The sequence below is a fragment of the Leptopilina heterotoma genome, unplaced genomic scaffold (genome assembly GCF_015476425.1).
Source record: "Leptopilina heterotoma isolate Lh14 unplaced genomic scaffold, ASM1547642v1 Lhet_60, whole genome shotgun sequence".
NCBI lineage: Eukaryota > Metazoa > Arthropoda > Insecta > Hymenoptera > Figitidae > Leptopilina > Leptopilina heterotoma.
Genome location: NW_025111138.1, coordinates 5262635 through 5286652, shown reverse-complemented (window position 1 = coordinate 5286652; position 24018 = coordinate 5262635). Strand labels below are relative to the sequence as shown.

General features: G+C 22.8%; 4 protein-coding genes and 2 non-coding genes across 7 annotated transcripts in view; 3 read left to right on the top strand and 3 right to left on the bottom strand.

Annotated features, from left to right (window-relative positions):
* LOC122509483 (Kv channel-interacting protein 1) overlaps positions 1-16187 on the bottom strand; it is a 74005-nt gene extending 57818 nt beyond the window's left edge. The window contains exon 1 of the mRNA XM_043623601.1: positions 15083-16187. Coding sequence (XP_043479536.1) covers positions 15083-15247 — 165 coding nt within the window. The 5' untranslated portion in view covers positions 15248-16187. The remainder of the gene's footprint in view (positions 1-15082) is intronic.
* A 128-nt stretch (positions 16188-16315) lies between these two features.
* On the top strand, positions 16316-17754 carry LOC122509459 (28S ribosomal protein S18c, mitochondrial). The gene is made up of 4 exons (XM_043623567.1): positions 16316-16505; positions 16646-16713; positions 17115-17325; positions 17602-17754. The coding sequence occupies exons 1-4, from the start codon at positions 16427-16429 to the stop codon at positions 17691-17693; spliced, it is 450 nt and encodes a 149-aa protein (XP_043479502.1). The 5' UTR covers positions 16316-16426; the 3' UTR covers positions 17694-17754.
* LOC122509458 lies at positions 16605-19915 on the bottom strand. Of its 2 annotated transcripts, none has more exons than XM_043623566.1 (4): positions 19740-19915; positions 18972-19522; positions 18453-18627; positions 16605-16944 (listed from the first exon to the last, which is right to left on the bottom strand). In XM_043623566.1, the coding sequence occupies exons 2-4, from the start codon at positions 19520-19522 to the stop codon at positions 16897-16899; spliced, it is 774 nt and encodes a 257-aa protein (XP_043479501.1). In that variant the 5' UTR covers positions 19740-19915; the 3' UTR covers positions 16605-16896. The 2 variants fall into 2 exon arrangements, with proteins under 2 accessions (XP_043479501.1, XP_043479500.1); XM_043623565.1 differs by lacking the exon at positions 16605-16944 and adding an exon at positions 17747-18206.
* Positions 19916-20335: 420 nt separating this feature from the next.
* On the bottom strand, positions 20336-20407 carry Trnaq-uug. The gene has a single exon. It is a non-coding gene; the product is annotated as a tRNA-Gln (tRNA).
* A 306-nt stretch (positions 20408-20713) lies between these two features.
* Positions 20714-20785, top strand: Trnaq-uug. Its single transcript has one exon. It is a non-coding gene; the product is annotated as a tRNA-Gln (tRNA).
* Positions 20786-21217: 432 nt separating this feature from the next.
* Positions 21218-23914, top strand: LOC122509378. Its single transcript, XM_043623390.1, has 5 exons — positions 21218-21375; positions 21559-21683; positions 21761-22406; positions 22952-23161; positions 23587-23914. The coding sequence occupies exons 1-5, from the start codon at positions 21348-21350 to the stop codon at positions 23736-23738; spliced, it is 1161 nt and encodes a 386-aa protein (XP_043479325.1). The 5' UTR covers positions 21218-21347; the 3' UTR covers positions 23739-23914.
* Positions 23915-24018: the final 104 nt, after the last annotated feature.

The window sequence follows — 24018 nt, the reverse complement described above, 5'->3', positions numbered from 1 at the left end:
ATTATTTAGTATATAATAATATATATTATTAATATATTTAATTATTTCTACTAAACATAACGTTTTATGTCAAACTTATTAAATTTTAGCAATTTTTAATGAGTGTCTCACAACTGGAGACATTTTTTTTTTTTGAAAAAATCGATGTGCTCGGAAAATGTATCGTAAAATTTTTTGAGTTCATCGAAACACTATACTTTCTTTTAATAAAAGTTGCGTATTTCTGTTACCTTTCGAACGGTGTATTTTATTTACAATTTCGTTTGCCCGTTTACAATTTACGGGTCAAAAATGAAACCCGTCTCACAACTGGAGACTCTCCCCTACTATTTTAATAAAATTTTCCAAAAACATAATTCAATTATTTAAAAAAAAAATTGTTAATAAAATTGTATGCATACATTTAATTATTTTCATAAATAATAAAAATTTTACAGGAATTCAATCATTTTCATAAATAATAAAAATTTCACAGGAATTCAATTATTTTCATAAATAATAAATTTTTTTTAAGGAATTCAATTATTTTCATAAAAAATAATTCAAAATTCTAGAAAATAATAATTGAATTAAAATGAAATTTTTGAATGTCTTAATTCCTGTGGAAAATCCTGTTCCAAAAATAAGATTAAAAATAGGAATTGGTGCAAAGTATAATAATAATAATTGTGCAAAGTATAATATTTTAAAAAATAAAAATTGTCAAATTTTTTAAGAATTTTAATTGTGAATATGATCATGATTTCTCCGAAATTTTAAGAAGTTCAAAAAAGTAAATTTTCATTTTCATTCAAAGATAATTAAATCTTAAAGAATTATGATAAAATAATTCTAATAATTAAGTAGTTTTTAAAAATATTTTTCAATGTAATTTTTCGAAAACAATAAATTGAAATTCTTAAAAGAATTTTTGTATTATTTCAAAAAAAAAACTAATTAATTTTTTGATGAATTTTAATGAAATATTTTGAACATGATTTTATTCTCCAAAATGTTAAAAATAATTCTAAAATGTTATTATTTTTTGTATGTATATGTATTAGAAGTTTTGGAAATATGTTATTAAAAGTACTGAAAATACTAAATTTTAAAAAATCAGAAGCTAATTTTCAAATTTAATTTTTAAATTTACGTTGAAAGATTTTTCATTAAAATTTTTGATAATTCAATTATTTTGAAAATTTGCAATTAAAATTCTTCTTCAAACGTTGATTTTCAAAAATTCTAACAAAATACTTGAAAAAAATTAATTGTTTTCAATTAAAATTTACAAAATTTCAATTATTCAAAATCTTTTTGATTGTATATTTCGAAAATTTAAATAAAAAAATAATTCAAAAACAAATTTTAAAAGATTTATGTTTATAGTTATTTTGCGCACTGTAAAAATCGAAATGAATTACATTTCATACTAAAAAAAAATATATTTTCTTGCAATGTTCGGAAGAAAAGTCGAGAAAGTCGCAATTTTTGAAAATAAGTCGAAAAAAATCTCGATTTTCTAAATTTCCCTGACAAAAATTTTTTTTCTGGCATTTCCTTGACTTTACTGACAAAAGTTTTTTTTTACTGGTACATTTCCCTGATTTTACTGACATGTGGCTAGTTATTATAATTAATATAATTACTAACAATTATTACTAATAATTAATTAATTAATTAATTAATTAATAATATTATTTATATATTATTATATTATTAAAAAAATTTTCTACTACAATGAAGAAAATATAATAAAAAGTCTCTAATCGATTTATATACTATACACAAGCTGCAAAATCCGACAAAAAATTCTTGTTCACGTTTAATAGGGAAAATTGTAATAATAGGGTCGAATTCCTTAGTCATTTATATAGCCCTGACTTTTTCAAGGTAATTCCTCAATCATTTCCAAACTAGTTAAATCGTTTTAAGCTTTTTCTGACATTTCTATATTATACACAGATTATGGGGAATAGACAAAAAAATATTGCTGCGAGTTCCCTTTTATCTTAATTAATTAGAAAAATATATTTGTAATATTTTTTTATTTACAAAAAAATACTGATTTTTTCCTTTAGAATTAGTAAATGTTAATTATAAATTAGTAGAAATTAATTTTACTAACAAAAAATAGTAAAAATTCTAATAAGTCTACTAATAAATAGTCTAATAAATAGTCTACTAATAAATAATAATTTCCACTAATTTATTAGTCAAATTTACTAATTGAAAAGCAAAAATTCAGTCAATAATTCAAATTAGTAAACATTTTTACAAATTCAAATTTAGAGAGTAAATAATGTTTAATAATTTACTAAATAAATCAAGTTAAATACTTGTTCCTAACGGGCTAATTTTACACCAATAATTATTTATTGATCCACAGTTGATTTTAACATTTATTGATATTGTTGTTGTTCTTTTTGTTGATATATTATGACCGAAAGTAAAAATTGAAATTTTTCACTAAAAATACAATTTGTATATAATAATTTTAATTAAATTTTTAGACATTGTTATTAATTTTTAATCGACAGATAAAAAATAAAATTTCTATTGCGATTCTTATATATGCGAATGGTTTATATAATATAAACAAAAGTTGTGAGAAAAAAAAGACAAAAAATAAATTTTATTCGTTCTCCAACAAACTACTAATGTATTTATCACACGTATAAAAATGTCAGAGTTTCCGGAGTTGATCCTTCTCTACTTTTCACCCGCGTGTTCAGTTAAAAGAGTTAAACGCTACAAATCTGAAACACTCCTTACTTTCAACCTTCATTTAAACTAAAAACACAATTCTCCTTTTATAAAACCCATTTCTCAACAAATATATATAGCAGGCACATTACTTTTTCCCACTGTCAAGTTTTATATTCCTCAAATTTTTTTTCTTTTATAAAAATTTGTTATTATTTGAGACTTTTATTACTCGATTTTATTTAATATTACGATAATAAAAAAAATTAGAATAATAATAATAATAGTAATAATAATTATTATTATTATTATTACTATTATTATCATTAATAATATTTATAATAATAATGATAATAACAAATATAAAAATTTTAATAATAATTATAACAAATTTAAAAATGTTAATAATAATTATTATAAATTTATTATTATATTATATAATAAATTATATAAATTTGAATGAGCGAATTTTACTTAATAAATAATTAAATAGTAATGTCTGCTAATTTACTAATTCAAAAGCAAAAAAGTCACTCATTACTTAATTCAAATTAAATTATTATTAAATTATTAATTATGATTGAATTATTAATTATTATTTAATTATTACGAGGTACAATTATAAAAATGTTTTCTTTTTTCGTCTTGTCTTTACACCTGTCGACAAATATTTAATTGACATTTTTTTCCTTTCTTTTTTTCCTTTTTTAATTTGACTGAAAAACTAAAGTTGATTTTAATACAAAAGCAGCTGAATATAGAGAAGAAAAAAGAAGCGTGAGCCCTTCACTTAACTGAAGAAATTAGAGCAGTCAAGCACACTTGTGTTTGAAAGCATAATGATAATATCTTTTTATCAGAAATCTTACTGACCTTTGTTCTATCTAGAACAATTATATAGTTTATATAAAACGAAAACCACTTAGGCTTAGGAATGCCATTTTTCACACAACTCCTTGTCTGACGTTCAATCTCAATTAACTAGTCAATAAATTTTTCACTTCCCGCATTTCAAAAGTCTCTTCTATTATAACAATTATTCCCATACATATTGCTTTAATTTGCTAAATTGTCGTTTACCTAAGGATAAAAAAATATTTATTTTTCGAACATGTAAATGATAATTATTATTTTATTTTTTTTATTTCCCTGACTCTAAAGAATATTCTGATTTACTCTACAATTTATTAGATATTACTGAAATAATGTTCTATATTTATTTACGAATTTCTTTAATTGAGAAATTATTCCAAAACATCAATAACTTTATTTTTAAATAAATATTTAATTATTATAGGCCTCGGATCGACTTTAATGAACAAAAAAAGTCGCTTTAGTCGATTAAAAATAGAAAAAAGTCTAAAAAGTCGTTTATTTAATTTAGTGTTGCCACACAAATATTTTATTTTCTATTTCCCTGATTCTTCACTGATTTCTAAATTCAATTAATCAAAACTTGTACATAATTTTTCTAAATAAAATATTTAAATACTTCCTATTTATTTTTTCATCAGGAAATAAAATTTAATTATTTAAATACAAAAATTCAATTTTTTATAATAATTGAAACCGTTCATTTTTCTTTTTAAAGATATTAAGGTAGAATACCTTCAAAAATTTTAATAAATAAATTCGTAAAATTAACTTTTTAAAAATATTTCTAAATAATTTTTAAAAGACGCAATAGTTTTACAATTACATAATAATTAAAATTTTTTTTTCAAAAATTGAAATTTGGTAAAATCTTATTTAAAAATAATTTAAATTTAGTAAAATCTTTGAAAAATAATTAAAATTTGCAATGAATTTTCATTAAATTCCTTAAAATAATTAAATTTGGCAAAAGTTTTAATAAAATTTCTGAAAATAATTGAATTTTTCAAAAAGTTTTATTAAAATTATAGATGAATTAGAATTTTAGTAAAATTCCAGAAAAAAATTGAATTTTACAAAGAGTTTTATTAAAGTTCATGAAAATAATTAAATTTTTTAAAAAAATCCTGAAAATTGAATTTAGACAAAAATTTTTTATTAAAATTCCTAAAAATAATTGAATTTTGCAATAAATTTTTTAAAAATTCCTGAAAATTGGATTTAGACAAAATTTTTTATTAAAATTCATGAAAATAATTGAATTTTACAACGAATTTTAATAAAATTCATGAAAATTGAATTTAGACAAAAATTTTATAAAAATTCCTGAAAATAATTAAATTTTGCAACGAATTTTAGTAAAATTCCTAAAAAATGAAATTTAGACATAAATTTTATTAAAATTTATGAAAATAATTAAATTTTGCAACAAATTCAAATAAAAAATTCCCTAAAATAATTGAATTTTGCAAAAAAATTTATTAAACAAGTAAATAATTGAGTTTTTCAAATATATTAAAAAAATAATCAAATTTTTGATGAATTTTAATTATAAATAATTTCTCATAAATTCTAAAATAGTAAATTTTAAAAAATTTTAAATTACTTTGTCAGAGAATTACTTTTTTCAAAACTATTTTAATATTTTCATTTTTTATCGAATTTACATTTGAAAATTATTCATTAAAATTTTTAAAAATTCAATTATTTTCAAAATTTTCAATAAAAATTCTATAATAGGTAATTTGCAAAAATTATAATAAAATACTTTAAAAAAAAGGATTTATTTTCAATTAATTTTACTAAATTTCTATTATTTAAAATCTTTTTAATTGTATATTTCAAAAATTCAATTGGAAAAAATTTTCAAAAATAATTTTCGAAAGATTTATCTACAGCTATTTTTTATTTTTTAAAAATAATTGAATTTCAAAGAAGAATTTTATTATTTATAAAGGTAATTGAAATTTTGACGAGAATTTTTTTCAATTTTTGAACACATAGGTAATTGAATTTCTGGGAAGAATTTTATTACTTTTGAAAATAATTGAATTTTTGCAATCATTAGAATTCAATTTTTTTGTAGTGTTTTTAATTGTAATTCTTCTACGAATCCATTATTATTAACATTTTTTCAAAAAATCTATAAGTTCTTTAAAATTTCTAATTAAATTCATTCAAAATGGAAATTTTATAAAATTCCAAATGAAAACCTTTTGAAGTTCGTGTGGTTATGAAAATTGTAAACACGATTCTTTTAAAATTCAATTGATTTTGAAATATTTAAATAAAATTATTCATTAAATAGTATATAAGTAATAATTTTATGATAGTTCTTGAAGAATTAAGTTACTTAAAAAGAAATTATTGTCCTGATTATTTAACTGACTTTTCCCTGAATTCCCTAAATTATTATTATTTTTATTATTTTATTATTAGTATATTAAATAATAATAATTAGTTAAATAAATATATAATAAATAATACAATATGTAACAAATCCATTTTTGGAAATTGTCATTTTTTTAAAAACTACAAAGGTTCTTTTTGCAGCAGCAGCAGCAGCAGCCCAATGGGAAGTAAACGATTGGTTCAATAATGGGCCATGCTTGGCGAACTCCGTTCCATTATTGGAACATTAATGGCAACCATCATTGGACCACCAATGGTTTAAACTTGGGATGATCACGCTACTGCCAATGATCGGTAGCCAAGCATCGGGCCAATATTAGTTGCCAAGGAATTGCCAAGGAAACAAAATCGATTTTCAAAAGCTTGATTTTTTATTGGCAGCCAACAAAAAACCAAGGTTTTGAAAATTGATTTTTTTTAATTATTAATTAAAATTTATTTTTAAAAAATATATTTTTCAAAAATTTATTTTAAAAAAATATATTTTTTTAAATTAATAGAACATATTAATTTAATTTGTCACCTCTGGTAAAACAAAGATGAAAGACTGATAAATTCCCTCACTTTATATTTTACAGTGGAGGGATAACTGTGAATGTCTTTGCGAGAGAGGAGCAGGTACTTATATAGAGCCAGTGAGAAAGGTCACAAGCGAGAACAAATCACTAGCATGCACTCTGGCGGCGCTTGTCGGAAGTGGCGCAACGTTGGTTGCCAAGCGCTGTGTCGATAACGTCAGGATATGCATGCGCGCCAGAAAACAGTTCCGACAAGCGCCGCCAGAGTGCATGCTAGTGATTTCTTCTCGCTTGTGACCTGTTTCACTGGCTCTATATAAGTACCTGCTCCTCTCTCGCAAAGACATTCACAGTCATCCCTCCACTGTAAAATATAAAGTGAGGGAATTTATCAGTCTTTCATCTTTGTTTTACCAGAGGTGACAAATTAAATTAATATGTTCTATTAATTTAAAAAAATATATATTTTTAAAAAATATATTTTTTTAAAATAAATTTTTGAAAAATATATTTTTTAAAAATAAATTTTAATTAATAATTAAAAAAAATCAATTTTCAAAACCTTGGTTTTTTGTTGGCTGCCAATAAAAAATCAAGCTTTTGAAAATCGATTTTGTCTCCTTGGCAATTCCTTGGCAAATAATATTGGCCCGATGCTTGGCTACCGATCATTGGCAGTAGCGTGATCATCCCAAGTTTAAACCATTGGTGGTCCAATGATGGTTGCCAATTGTTTTGCCAAGAAAAAACCATTGGGTACCAAGCATGGCCCATTATTGAACCAATCGTTAACATTGGCAACTTCCCGTTGGGAGATAAAGTGGAATGATACAAAAAGAATTTTAAAAGGACAACTTTGTTTTTCGTCTCCTCTAAAAATATACTTTATATACAGAATGGGAGTTTGCATATCATTATGTTAGTAATAACAATGTTAAAAATTTATTCCTCAAGATCTCTTTCTTTTATCTGTAAAGTTGCAGCAGAAACAGCAACAATCTTGATGATAATAATAATAATTATGAAAAAAAAGAAAAAATTAATGAGAGCGCAACATTAAAAAAAATAATAAATAATAAGAGTATAATAAATTAATAATTTTCTCTAAATTATTGGTTCAAATACCTTTTAATTGACTCAAATAAAAAATTATGATTCGAGTATAATATTTAATTGATAATATAGTCAAGTAATCGGTTATTTCAGTTAAATTTTTTTCTCAGTGTAGCAAATAAATATTTTATAGTTTATAGGTGAAAATCCAAACTAAATTATTATTATTCTATATTATTTTTAGAATTATAATAATCAATAGTAATAATAATAATAATAATAATAATAATAATAATAATTACTAAGTATTATGTTATGCATAATAATAGTAATAAATAACAATGACACAACTCCGAAAAGTCATTAAGAAACTATTTGTTTAGAATTAGTCCTTACGAAAGTTGAAAGCCAAAAGGAAAGATAAAAGGTTTTGAGAATATGAAAGATAGCAGCAAGGTGTGTGAAAATGACGTCTACGGAAGGTACACTATCAGTGTATCGAGTCGTTATGAAAAGTAGGTCATGCATATTGGATACTAGAGTTTAGAATTTAATATGCGGCTACCGGTTACTGTCTATATAATTTTCTTCGGAAAAAACCGATAAAAATATCGAAAGCAAGTAATTTTAGTCCCACTACATTTTTTTTTAATCACTTACACTGAATCCCATTTTTGCGCAAAAAAAAACGAAAAATATAAGAAAAGAATCGAAATTTACAGCAAAAAGAAAAAACGTTAGTTCAAAAATAAAAAAAAATTCTCCTCAAAATTTTAATTATTTTTAAAAATAATAAAATTCTTCCCCGAAATTCAATTATTTTCAAAAATTTTAATTTAATTCTTGGCAAACATTTAATTAGTTTCATAAAATAATAAAAAATTCACAGGAATTCAATTATTTACAAATTTTTCATAAATTCAATTACTTTCATAAATAAGAAAATTTTTACAGGGATTCAATTATTTTCGTTAATAATAAAATGATTTTTCGGAATTGAATTATTTTCATAAATATAATAAAACTCATTGCAGAATTTCAATTATTTTTAATATATATATACAATTTTAATCAAATTCCTCGAAAAAAGTAATTATTCTTAAAATTTTTATTAAAATTCGTCGAAAGAATTCAATTATTTCAAAATTTTTTAATAAAATTATTCATGAGATTTGAATTTTAAGAAACATTCAATTATTCAATACATTGTTTTTTTTGGCATTACAAATTATTGCAGAAATTTAATTACGTTCAAAAATAATAAAATTCTTCTTAGAAATTCAATTATTTTTACAAATAATAATAAAACTTTTCGGAGAATTTCAATTATTTTTAATACAATTTAAAACAAATTTCTTAAAAAATGTAATTATTTTTAAAAACTTTATTAAAATTCGTCGAAAGAATTTAATTATTTAAACATTTTTGATAAAATTCTTTAGGTGAAAATTCAATTTTCAGAAACATTCAATTATTCAATAAATTATTTATTTTTGTATTTAAATAATTGAATTCTAGCAGAATTTTCCAATAAAAATTGATTTGAAAATGAATTTCAGTTTAAATTTTACATAATAATAGAATATTAAAAGCATTTTAAGATACATCCTTATAAATAATAAAATTTTAAAAAGGTTTAATTTTAAAAATTGGCACGATTTTAACTATTTTCAAAAAATTTTCTACAATTTCAATGATTTTGAATATCTACTATTTTAATAAAATTTTCTAAAAGAATTCAATTATTCAAAATAATTTTATTTATTTTCATAAATAATAAAAATTTCCCAGGAATTCAATTATTTACAACTTTTTTATAAACTTCCTCCCAATAATTAAATTATTTTTATAAATAATAAAATTTTTACAGGGGTTCAATTATTATTTTCACAAACAATGAAACTCATCGCAGAATTTTAATTATTTTTAATAAAATTTTAATCAAATTTCTCGAAAAATCTAATTATTCTTAAAAATTTTATTAAAATTCGTCAAAAAATTGAATTATTTAAAAATTTGTTGATAAAATTCTTTATGGGAATTCAATTTTAAGAAACATTCAATTATTCAATAAATTATTTATTATTGTATTTAAATAATTGAATTCCAGTAGAATTTTGTAATAAAAATTAATTTAAAAATTGAATTTCAGTTAAAATTTTAGATAATAATTGAATATTAAAAGCAATATAGAGTGAATTTTGAGAAATAATTGAATTTTGAAATTAATATTTTTAAAAAAGTTTAATGGAATTTTTTTTTTATATTATTTGAATTTGTTATTTTCTAATGTATGTTTAATTGAAGAATTTACGAATAATTGAAAATCGTAAAATTGAATTTTGTAAATAAATGGATTTGAAAATTATTGTCTAAGAACTTTTTCGAAAATTAAATTGCTTTAAAGAAGAATTTTAGTTAAAAATTCTTAAAAATAATAATTGAATTGAAATAATGAATAATATTAATATTATAAATTAATATTATTAATATTACATTTTGTTTTTAATCATTGTCCGTCTATTCCAACTCGCTTGCGAGTGAATTTTCACGCCTTCTAGACGGGACTTTACAGAACTAGAATGGCGCGAAATTCAAATTTGATATAAAGCAGAAAAGCGAAATAAATTAATGTAAATAATAATTTTTCCAGTCTAATCAGAAAAAAATTATTTTATCGTCTTAATACACTGTATAAATGTGATTTAATAATTTAATTTAAGTCTTCTTCGCACGTAATACGAATTATATAATTTTTTATATAGAAATTATATTCGCATACTTTATAACTGTAAATCAAAATTTAATTTAATTTCTGAAAAAAACACCGTGGGGGTATAATTTAACCAAAATACTAATTATTTTAAATTGTTAGAAGGTAAATGTGTCTATCAATTAAGGCAGTTAATTATTCTCGATGATGAATAAGCTGGGTTTTAACAAGGCAATTTATTATACAATATAATCGATTATTATTTGTGCTACTAACTCTGTGAAACAGTTTTGTGGCAAGGATTATATATATACGTATGTATGAATATGTATATGAGAAAAAAAAATATATATATATATATATACGTGTACAAAAAATGTATATATATATATAGGTATGCGTGATATGCATACATTCCATTATTACAGGAAAGTATTATGAAAAAGAGTATAAAAGACTGATCACTGATAACAAAAACTCAATTCTCCCTTTTCATTATTTGCCCACGATTTTATAATTATATTTTATTTTCTATATTTTTTATATATATATTTTTATTTATTTATTTATCTATATCATATCCGAAATTCTGTTATTAATTTAAATTTATATTTCATATAAAAATATATATGCATAATTTTTCAACAACGTGTGAATTAAGTTTTGCTAAAAATTAATTAATTTTTGTTGGAATTTTGAGAAGAAAATTCAAATAGAATTTACCTATAATGTATAGGGTCAAAATTCGTGAAGTGGGCAACTAATTTTCAGTTGGTCAATATTTTTCATAAAATTTATGTTTTTCTGTTTGAAATAATAAATAAAAAATACAAGTTGAACAGTTTTGCAAAATTCGTTTTTTTGTTGTACATATTGTTAAACAAACTTTTTTGCATGAATTTAGAAAAGTTTTTTTTTTAAATAAAGTAATAGGTAAAATTTAATGATTTTTGGTATGGTTATATAAAAATAACACGATTTTTGATTAACATTTTTCATTTTAAAATTTAACGTAATTTGATAAAATTATAAACAATTTATTTAAACAAATGAAAATAAATGCAACTTCTCGATCTGTTATTTTATTTTTCAAAATTGAATATTGTTCCTTATTTAATGCCCAAGTATTACCAAAAAGAAAAAATTGGTATTTTACATTTGTTCAAAAGAAATAAATAATTATGTTAATAATAATAAGCATTAAAAAATCATAAAATCTTAAAAATATTTCTTTTAGCTTCATTAATTAACAAAATTAATTATAAAAACCTATTAAAATAATGTTTGAGTGTTTCTGATGTATGAAAAAAGTATAACAATTTATTAAATTGTTTAAACAATTAATTGTTGTAATTTTTTTAAATATGCACTTAGGGCTAAAAATTTCTAGTTTTTTCTCAATAATTGTGCAATTTGTCAAGAGTAAAACATCTGGTAATGATAAAAAATAAAGAATAAATTAATTAAACATTGTTTAAACAATTAATTGTTATTTTTCTCATAAAGTGTACTTGGGATTAGAAATTTCTAGTTTTTTCTGTATTGTGCATTTTCTTGTAACTACCACATTTACGTATCAAAGAAAAGCAAAAAATTAAATATTTAAACATTGTTTAAACAATTTATTCTATTAATTTTTCAATTTACTGTACTTAAAACTATAAATTCCTAGTTTTTTCTTAATTGTGACATTTTTTATATAACTTAAACACTTAAGTGTAATAGAAAAACTAAAAATTTATTATTTAACCATTGTTTAAACAATTTATTAACATTTATTTTATTATTTTTTTAAATTTAATTTTTTTAGTTGATTGAATTTAGAAAAAACTAGATATTTCTAGCTCTAAGTACACTTTATGAGAAAAATAACAATTAATTGTTTAAACAATGTTTAATTAATTTATTTTTTATTTTTTATCATTACAAGATGTTTTACTCTTGACAAATTGCACAATTATTGAGAAAAAACTAGAAATTTCCAGTCCTAAGTGCAGATTTAAAAAAATAACAACAATTAATTGTTTAAACAATTTAATAAATTGTTATACTTTTTTCATACATCAGAAACACTCAAACATTATTTTAATAGGTTTTTATAATTAATTTTGTTAATTAATGAAGCTAAAAAAAATATTTTTAAGATTTTATGATTTTTTAATGCTTATTATTATTAACATAATTATTTATTTCTTTTGAACAAATGTAAAATACCAATTTTTTCTTTTTGGTAATACTTGGGCATTAAATAAGGAACAATATTCAATTTTGAAAAATAAAATAACAGATCGAGAAGTTGCATTTATTTTCATTTGTTTAAATAAATTGTTTATAAATTTATCAAATTACGTTAAATTTTAAAATGAAAAATGTTAATCAAAAATCGTGTTATTTTTATATAACCATACCAAAAATCATTAAATTTTACCTATTACTTTATTTAAAAAAAAAACTTTTCTAAATTCATGCAAAAAAGTTTGTTTAACAATATGTACAACAAAAAAACGAATTTTGCAAAACTGTTCAACTTGTATTTTTTATTTATTATTTCAAACAGAAAAACATAAATTCTATGAAAACTTATTGACCAACTGAAAATTAGTTGCCCACTTCACGAATTTTGACCCTATAAATATATAGATTTTAATGAATTTCAGGAAAGATTTAACCGCACTTGATATTAATCTCAAAAATGAAAAGCTGTGTTTTTAACTCCAAAAAAAATGTTTAATTAAAATTGAGTCAAGAATTTATATTATTTATTATTTTTATAGTTTTCTTTCACATTTTGAAATACTATTCTCTCTAAATTTGAATTAGTAAAAATGGTTATTAATTCCACAATGTTTTAACAAAACATCCAATTTTTTTTAAAAAGTAAAAAAAATTTGCAAAATTTCTATTTCTTCATCAAAATTTAAACAAAAATCTCAAGTATTTTTTTTAGAGAATTAAAAAATTTGAATATAAAATTTTTATTTTTTAATCACGATTTTTAACAAAATTTTCTTTTCTTTAAATAAATGTCAAAAATTTAATTTCTACTTTATTATAATTACAATTTTTTGTTGAAAATTTGATTTATTCTTTAAATAAATATAAATAACCCCCTAATTTTTACGAGAACACAAAAAGTGTTAAAGAACATCATATATTTATTTGTCACAATATTTAACAAAACTTTCAATTTTTTTTTTAAATAAGTAAAAAAAGACATTATATTTACAATAATTAAAATTTCTCAAAATTAGATGAAGCAATTGTTTTTTTTTGTCAAAAAACAAATGCAGAATTTAAAATTATTTCAATGGAAGTTAAAACATTTTTAATTTATTATTTTCCCCCTAATTTTCACGAGAACACAAAAAGTGTTTAAAAAAAACTACATTTCAACCACCATATACTTATTTAAATATTATTTAAATTATTAATATTATTACAATTTATTATTTAAATTTATTTAAATTTATTTCAGTTCATTTCAATTTATTAAAATATATTTAAATATAAACTTTTCGAAAATTACCTTATATATGTATGTAGAAATTGAATAGAAATATAAATATTAATAATAATAATAATAATAATAATAATAATAATACACTATTATCACATCCATATATGTAAATGGCGGAAAAAATGTAAATATACACCTGGAATTCGTGTGTTCACGTAAAACATGTAAAGTTTTAAAGTTACATTTATTTTAAGTTTTTTTTTTCAAGTGGGTTTTCAGTACTTTAATTGCACCGCTTAAGCACCTATTTCAGGTTTTCTTTGAGAACTCATTGACGGACAAAAGCGCTAGACGAATATTGCATATATATACACGTCTCAGTTTTTAACTATACACACGTTAAAATTTCAACAAAAAAGAAAAAAAATTAAAATGGTCTTTTCCCATTTATATATATAAATGCCAAAAGTCACAAAAAATATTTTCGAGCAAAAAAAAGAAAATAAAACGCTTGTAAATTTTTACTATTAAAAAAAATTTTTTTTTGATTTCCACTTCAAATGTAACCTTTTATAAAGTAATTTAGATGATAACATCGAATATTCCTTGGAAATTTAATTTACATATCGTACAATCCACGTTGAAGAGATTGAATTTCCGTTTTGAAAATAAAATCAGAATTTTTTTTTTGTTTTACTAGATTAAAAGAGGGAGATTATTTTAGTAAATCAATATTTTTTTCGTGCGGACAAATTGTGGCCGGAAAAAAAATATTGGATAAAAAAAAGGAGGAGATAGAATTGTAGATTATGTATATTTGGGGGGGGGGCAAATTAGGTTAAGTTTTTCATATTTTTACAAACAAAGAAAAATTATGTCAAATTATTTGTTATTTTTGAAATATACAAAAAAAAATAGATTTAGTTATTTAGTTAATAAAATTATGTCAAGTTATTTACTTTTTGCAAATAAAAAAATCACGTTTAAACTGTCATTGAATTTTTTTTTTGTGAACCAAAAAGTAAATACAATAGTCAATTTGAATGTAATTTAAAAAATATAAAAAGAATTTTATCCTTCGACATGTACAGTGTTTATGAATGAAAATCGAAAACAATTCACTCTGTCAATATATAAGTATTTATATCAATTATTAATTTCCTGCGGATCAATATAACAATTATAGACACACCAACATGTCTCCTTCAAAAAAAAGGTAAAAAAAAAGTTGTAACTATTTTTACGATAATATATATTGTTTCAAAACCGACAAAAATATATAAAACTCAAATATTTTGAAAATTTGACAAATTTTCGATACGCCTCATTTGTTTTTTTGTAAATAAACATATAATAATAATAATATTGTACCTGTTTAAATCCGCGATACATAACACGGATTTCCTGTCGGGAAAATTTTGTTTGCCTCAAGAGCTCTTCGAGGGCAACAGGCCTTGTGTTTTGGTGTCGTGGTCGTGGATTTTCAAACTCGAAAAGTGCGTCTTCTGCTCCCGGCGAATCTGGAGGTGTCGCCATTTTTTTCCTTTTTTTTAAAACACTTTTTTCTCAAAAAAAAATTTCACTCGCGAAAAAGGAAAAACCAGCACTTGTTTTGTTATTTAAAAAAAAATCCCGTTCCTTAAATCAGAGCATTCACCCGATGAAAAACTGTCAACATCTTTTTTTTTCTTTCCTGTATCACTTTCGATATTCTTGTAATTTTCTATTTTTCAAAATGGCATCGAGGGCAGTCATGTTTTCTATAATTACTTTCATGATTGTTTACGAGATTATTAACGTCACCACTTTATTCACGGTCATTTTTATCGTTATTTTGTTTAATGTGCCAAAAGAGGCGTGTGATTCGAAAAATTTAACAAAACTTTATCATTTTTAAAACTTTATCAATAATAAATTTTCATTGTTTTTTCTTTGTTTTGCAATTTGCATTCTTAGTTCCAGTAGCAATAAAAGTGAAAAATTGGTTATTTATTAAAGATGGATTTTATGTTTGAAGGGACACAATAACATCAAGGGAGAAAAGTCTTTATTTCCTGGATAAATTCCAAGAAAAACTTTACTGATTGCGTTATGTGAATCATTATTTGTAGAGGTTAAGAAACACTGTTGTTTTCTTTTTTATTTAGCAATATTTTCGTTTCGGAAATATTAAGCAGATAGGGAGAGGAGAAGATGCCGGATCGAAGATAATGGGGGCTGTATTTCATCTGCTATACCATTGAAAAATAGAACTCTTTTCTTCGATCAGAATGGCGATATTGTTGATACTCTGTTAGATGAAAAAACATCATTTGTTCATCTTCTTGAGAAATTTTTACCACATAAAGTAATGTTGAATGTAGAAGAAAAGAAATAAATTTTAAGTCACAAATCCTTTCTTCTGTGAATAATAACAAACACGCAAACTGAAAATCAACATCCACAACACTTGCGGGAGCACCGCCGCGAACTGACTGTCGTCTGCTACCGATGACAGTTTGTGGAAAAAAACTTGGCAACATCCAATTTTGCCTCCCGAGCGACATCTGTGAGTAGACTTTGCTACTAAGCACAGTCTGTAATGGTCGGTAAGATAGATTGCTACAATATCTGTTTTATCGACACTTGAGTAAAAGAGGTTAGGTTGTGCTTCCGGCTATCTCCTCGATTATTTAACATTTAATTCATTTAATATAAGAGAAAAAACAAATAAAAATGTCATTATTACCGAAAATAAGGACAATTTTCAATAGTATATTATGCAGTTCAGCAAATATTCCCCTTGGCTTGCGAGGTAGTTGTTTTAAGGTTATGTTCGCACTGTTTATGTCAAATTAAATTTTGTAATATATTAAGAATTTATTTTATAATATAATAATAATTAAAACAAGCGTGTTTAACAACAACTTTTATTAAATCAATTTTCATTAACAGCAACTTGCGGATCAGTTCGTGGTTTTTCGAAAGAGATTGATGTCACAAATCCCCATGTAGATGATTTTGTAAGTATATTTTAATACTTATTTCGCAAAAAACAATGATTTATAATTACAAAAGTCGATGAAACTTGATCAGTTAGAATTAATCTCGTATATTTTAATAAATATTTTGTATAAAAGAACAATTTTTTTAATAATTAGAAAAGTCGATGAAACTTGATCATTTCTAAAAAATTCGTATAAAATTTAAGGAAAAAAATCTATTAACATCTCGTCGCTATAATCTTCTGATATCTGAAAAAAGGAAATTTTTGAAAAAATATTAAATTTATTTCGTGTATTCTATTCGTAAATAAAGAGAAAAGTAAAAACAATTAAAAATTATATTAGAAATAGAAAGAAATTGAAATTGAAAAGTTGGTAAATTTACAAAATTAGAATAGTAAATAAATATTTTTTTTCAGCCTATTGAACTCGATGAGAATCCATATCAAAAAGATAAAATACAGTGTATTTTATGTAAACATAGCATAGAACCAGATTACAAAAATGTTCGATTACTATCTCAATTTCAAAGTCGATACACTGGTAGAATTTATGGGAGACACATAACTGGTTTATGCGCAAAAAGGCAAAAACAAGTGGAAAATGAAATTGCAAAGGCTCAATCTATGGGTAAGTGTTTTCTTAATAAATTTTAATAAATTCTTGTCAAAATTTCAATGATTTTCAATATCTACTATTTTAATAAAATTTTCCAAAATAATTTAATTATTTTCATAAATAATACATTTTCAAAGGATTAAAGAATTAAAAATTAAAGAATTAAAATGATTGTAAAACACTTTTTGCCAAAACAAGTTCTAATTAAAGAATTTACGTTTTAATCATTTTAATTGTAATTAAATCAATCGTCCTTTTCAAAATTTATAAAATCCTTTCTTTTTTCAGGTCTAATGCCATACACGATGAAATTAATAGATTACGTTAACGATCCGCAATTATTTGATCCCGATCATCCCACAAGACCTCACAGTCATTAAATTTATCATATAGAAATAATTTGATTTGTTTGTAAAGAATAAAAAATTTGCTATTACAAAATTAATATTATTTTATTACAGCCACATTTTAGTAGAAAAATATATATTATCTTTACAAGAATTATTTACTTACTCGACACAAATACTTTTTTTTTCTCATTCACATGGAAAATATTGAATAATAATTTTTCCTTTAAAGAATTTATAAATAATTTATAAACTTAAATTTAACTTCAATTTTTTCCTTTAAAAAATTTGTAAATTTCTTAACTTAAATTTTTCTTTTGGAGAATTTATAAAATTTCTTATGGACTAAATTTTTGGGAAAATGAAATCATTCGCTTCCTCGGAAAAATGAACTATGTCATGTGGAATGGATAATATTTTTAAGACTTCACTTGCACTAAAATAACGTCCATTTTTTTCTGTTAAACTTGAACGTAATGTTTCTAAAGCATCAGCAAACGCCTCTCTCCATTTCCCTATCGACATCATTATTTCCTCAAGATTATGCTGCAAAATACAGCAAAGTGATAACTGACTTTAGAAAAATGATAATTTTCGAATTTTTATAAATCAGTAATTTTATAATTAATTTTATAAATCAATATAAAGTGTATATATAATAAATCGATATAATTCCTAATTAAAAGCTGATAAATTGATTTTCTTTCAATTGTCTCTTTATGAGAATACTAAAATAAATTATTTTTGCTGTGCATCACAGTTTTCAGATAATAAAAATAAAAAAATACACACCTTTCTTTCCCGGGGAATTTTCGCTCTCAATTCGACCATTTCTTGTTTCTTGACATTTATCCTCTGAATCAATAGGATCAAATCTTGTTTGTATATATTTACAATACTTGGACTCAAACGCTGAAGTTTTACGACCGGTTGATACTCTGGACTCTCAATTATTGCTTGTTGACTTCTAAAAAAATATTACAATTTATATTAATAATAATTATAAAAATACTAGCAAATGATATGCGCGAAACGTTATATTCAATTTATTATTATTCTCCAAATTACAAAACTTTTTATTTTCAAGTATGAATTTTTGAATAATTTCAGACTCAAACTTTAAAAAAATTCAATTATTAACTAATTTACTAATTAATTATTCTTGTTTAATAATTTCAAAAATTTTAATAAAATTCTTCTCAAGAATAAAGGTCAAATTTTAAATATGATAATCGAAAAATACTTAAATAAATTATTGAAATTTTAATTTTAATCTGCCAGAAAAAAATAGAAAAAGGTATTCGAACTCACTTGGGTGAAATTGGAGGAGTTTTCTTAAATTCAAAATTCTCAGACGATTCTTCTTCTTCTTCTTCATTTTTAATGATCCAATTTTTATCTCGAAGAGAATTATTATCTGAATTCTCATCTTTTTCACTTGTTGATTTGATGAATTTGGTTGATTGTACAAACGAATCTTTTTCGCATGAATTCAAATGTAATTTAATTTCAGATTTTTGTAAAGATGAATCATCATATTGAAGCTTTAGTGAATTATGTTTCGAACGTTTTAATGGTAAATTATTTTCTATTCTTTTCAAAGGTGACGAATAATTATTCGTTTCAACTTCTGAATCTTTCGACGGTGATGTCAACAATAATGGTTTCATTGGTGAATTAAATCCTCGAGAATTCATCGGAGATTTGAAACCTAATGATCTCTTATTTAAATTTGGATTTAATCTTAAAGGCGTACTGTCTCTTTTCGGTGTACTGTCATTTTTATCGCCAGTAATAAGAGGCGATCGAAAGGGTTTATTGATACCCTTGCCATGTTTCAATGGCGTATTATAGAAACTCATCTGAAATTGACAATTTTCTAGTATTGAAAATGAAAAATTAAATTCGGAAACAATAATTTACAACGATTTTGTCATATTTATAATGATAGTAATTGAGTATTTAAAAAACATTAAAAAACACTTATTCAAAACGTTCAAAACAAGTATACAAAAAGTGAGGTTATGTACAAAAGTAAAATGCGTAAATTTTTGGAAAGAAATAAATATTTGAATATACCTTTAAGATGTTTACACTGCGACAGAAGACAAACACAGTTTACACTTCTATTTACACGACGAAATGCAACTGAACATAAGTAAACAAAGCGAAATTAAATAAAGAAAACAAACACTTTGTACAAATGTCAAGAAAACAAACAGGAGCAAACACGTTTAGGCCAACGCAGAATAGATCTGTAACCGGAACCGCAATCGTAACCGTAAGCGTAAGAATGAGTTAGAGAAGGATAAACAATATACCTATCCTTCTTTAACTCATTCTTACGGTTACGCTTACGATTGCGGTTCCGGTTACAGATCTATTCTGCGTTGGCCTTTTACATGCTGTCACTTTCAAATTCGTCCGCTAGAATGCGCTGTAAACGCGCCAAAATTTGAAATATAGAAAATAATTTTCTTTTTTTTATACACATTAATTTATTAATTAATCAAAAAAAAATAATAAAAATCATCATGAAATTTAATAATAACAAATATTCTCACAAAAACCGTTTATCTTTTTCATTAAAAAGATTATAATCCCCCAAAGAATTTATTTAAAATTTATTCACTACAAAAGAGTATAAATAAATAAATAAAAAGTATAAAAAACAAAGGTTCTACCGAGATTTGAACTCAGATCGCTGGATTCAAAGTCCAGAGTGCTAACCATTACACCATAGAACCGTTGTGAAGTTTTTTGCTAAAATGTTCACCCCACTTAATAAAAATTAAAAAATTCATTTATTATAAACAAAATAATAATTATTTTATGAAAAAAAATCCTTTTAATAAAATTTCTCGAGAAAAAATCCAAAGTCCTTGTATTTAGAACGAAACTATTGACACTGTCAAAATAACAATTATCTCTCCGTATGTTAAAGTGTTACTTATAATATTTATTATAATTATTTATCATTTTTATCTATACTAATTATATGCACTTTTAAATTAATTAAGTTGGTCCGAAATTTTTTCAAAAAACTTCACAACGGTTCTATGGTGTAATGGTTAGCACTCTGGACTTTGAATCCAGCGATCTGAGTTCAAATCTCGGTAGAACCTATATTTTTTTTATTTTCGATTTCTTGATAGTAATTTGCCATATGGTTGAATTGGATTAATTAAAATTTTACAAATACCGCAGATTAAAGAGAATTCGCATTTTTGGTTGTGAATTTTCTTGTATAATCTTCAAAGCGTAATTCGAAATCAGAAAGACAGAAAAGGAGAAAGTATAAGAATTTTCATCTTGGAACTTATATTTTTTTTATATTAAATAATTAATAATTAATTCTTGAAATAAATTAAATAAATAAATGTTAATTGTTAATAATTAATTTGTGAATATTTTCTTATACTTTTACTTTTATTTATTTATATTATTATTTATTAATTTATTGATAATTTGATTTTATGTCGAATTTGAATTTCGCGCTAAGTGGGGATTCGCTGATACACGCAACCAATGGGAAATGAGCGTAACCATGGCAACTGTTTGTATTGACATGCGACTGTCAAATTTTACTCTTAGTTAATTTAACCGAAATCAAAGATCAAAAAGTGATAAAAAGTAATTAAAACAGTATTTATTCGTTGTAAATAATTGCATTATAGTTTCTTGACAATGGCAACCGAGAAGGATTTAATAAACGGTAAGTTTTTCGTTAAATATTTACGAACTTCGTTGAATCAGAAAATAGATTTCGATCGTCCGCGATAACGCATAGTGTCAACAATTTAGAAAATGATTAATATATTAAATTTCCATGAAGTATTGTTTAAAATTACAAACGCGGTCTATAACTTCTTATAAAAACGAAAAAAAAAATCTGTAGGAAGTTCAAGCAAGAAAAAATATGAATTTACGGATGGATTATTGCAAGATGCAAAACGAACAAAATTTAAAGATTCTGTTTCTCGACAAGATGCCCTATTGCCAGCAAGTTTTCCTCTTTCCGAAGTGAGTAGAAAATGAATGAAAAAAATACCAATTTTCAAATTTCTAATTGAGAAATTAAAAATGAATTTAATTTCTAGATTCAAATATGTAAATGCAGTCATCAATGTCATAAACTTACAATTGACGATAAACGAAATCTCTTCGATTTATTTAACGAGAAAACGTTTGAAGAACAATCGCAGTATATTATCAATTGTATGGATTTAATTGAGACGAAAAAAAAGAAAGAGAAAATAATTACCCAAAGACAATCGGTATTCCACTATAAATTACAAATTGGAACGAAAATTGTGTTGGTTTGTCAAAAGACTCTTTGTTACGTTCTCGGTGTAACGCAACGAAGAATACAAATAATACAAAACAAAATAAGATCAGATAACAAAAAAATGTCGCTCACGATTAAAAATGAAATGAACGATAATTTATTGTATAATTTTAATCAAGAAATTTCTTTAGAATTGAAAGAAAATAATTTAAATACTGACAATGTTGTTAGTTCGATATTAAATTCTGATCGACAATTAATGGATACGAAAATATGTCAATTGTTATTGAATGAAAAATATCCAAAAATACAAATTTCTGGTCAAAATTACGATCTATTGACACAGGCCAATAGTTTTGATTCAAATGAAAATGAGTTTGAGGAAGATGTTGATGATCCAGTGAATGATCAATTAGTTGATGGGGTTAATTTTCCCCTAATTGAAATTCAGTCGGAAAGTAAGTTTATTGCTTCGGTGATAGTTATTTTATTGGTGCCAATACTTCACGGAAAATTAAATGTTTATTAATATCAGTCAAAGTAGTCAAATTATAAAAATAGGACAAAATTACTTTGTCACAAAATTAAAAATTTTATTACAATATTTTATGGAAATTGGAATGAAATATATTTAATTTATTTCGATCCTAAAGTTCTAATGAACTTTCGAAAGAACCAAATTTACTTATTCGTCAAATTACATTTTAATTACTATAATTTTGTTAGAATTTAAAAAAATTAATTATAAAGTTTCTGAATTTTAATTTTAATAAAGTTTTAATTTTTAATTTTTATTACAATCAGTAATTTCTGAAAATATTTTTAATTAAAAATTTTCGTTCATTTGAACCTTCAAAACTTGTGGATAGTAATTTATTAAATATATTTAATTTATTACCTTTTAATTTATGTGCAGAATTATTTTTTTAATAGTTTATTTCGATACGAATGGATTAGTTTATTTGTTTGGTCCTTTTTGGGTAAATTAAAATTTTTCTTTCAGCTGTACGGGACTCTTTGGAAGCCGATGGACAACTTGGAAGAATTAAAGCCGAAATGAGAACTGAAGTGATGAAACTTTTGGATGGTTCTAGTAAATCTAGCAGAGTAAAGAGACCAAAATCACCGCACGATGTGCTTTTTTTGAACGAATTGATTAGAGAATATTTTGATTGGATTGGCTACAAATACACAACAAATGTTTTCGTTACTGGTAATTTTTTTTATTCTTATTATTATTTTATATTTTATATTCAAAACATTTATTTTCTATCCTAATTTTTATATACTCAAAATAATGGCAATATTTATTTACTTATAAATTGTTGAATTGCAAAAGGTTTAAAATTTCAAATTTACGAAAATTTTATCTCCTATGGAAAAATAATAATAATATTAAATATTTAACTTTTGTCCATTAAAAAAAATCATTTGCTGTGAAAATTTTTTACGAACGAAACATTTTCTTTTTTATTGAGTAATAATTTTCTTTTCTTGAGTAATACTTTTCTTCTCTTGAGTAATACTTTTTTTTTCCTTAATAATAAAAAGAAAATTATTTGAAATTAATATTTATTATTTATTAATATTTACAATTAATTGTTAATTATTTTTTAAATAAAATGATTGCTTTTTTAGAATGTGAATTGGGAAAACAACCTCTGGACCGATCGTTCCTTGCGCAAGATTTGGGAGTTAAGGAAACGGAAAAAAGCAAAAGTCTACCATTGTTATTTTGTATAATTCAAGCCTTCAAAGAATTGAAAGTTTCGACGATGAGTTCCTGTTAAAAAAAATCTTTTACATTATTAATTGTTCCTACTAAGTGACAGTGAAATTGATAAATTCGATCTCGTACTTTTAAGAGAACTATTTTTTTTTAAATATAATATTTTTTTTTCTAAAATATTCTAAATTAAAGAATTGTGATTAATAATATTGAACTAAGAATTAAATAAACAAAACCATATTTATTAAAAAATTGGACGATTTTTATTATTTAATTAACATTAAATTAATTACTATTCCTTATTAAGTACATAATTCATTATTATTGATTATTTTTTTCAA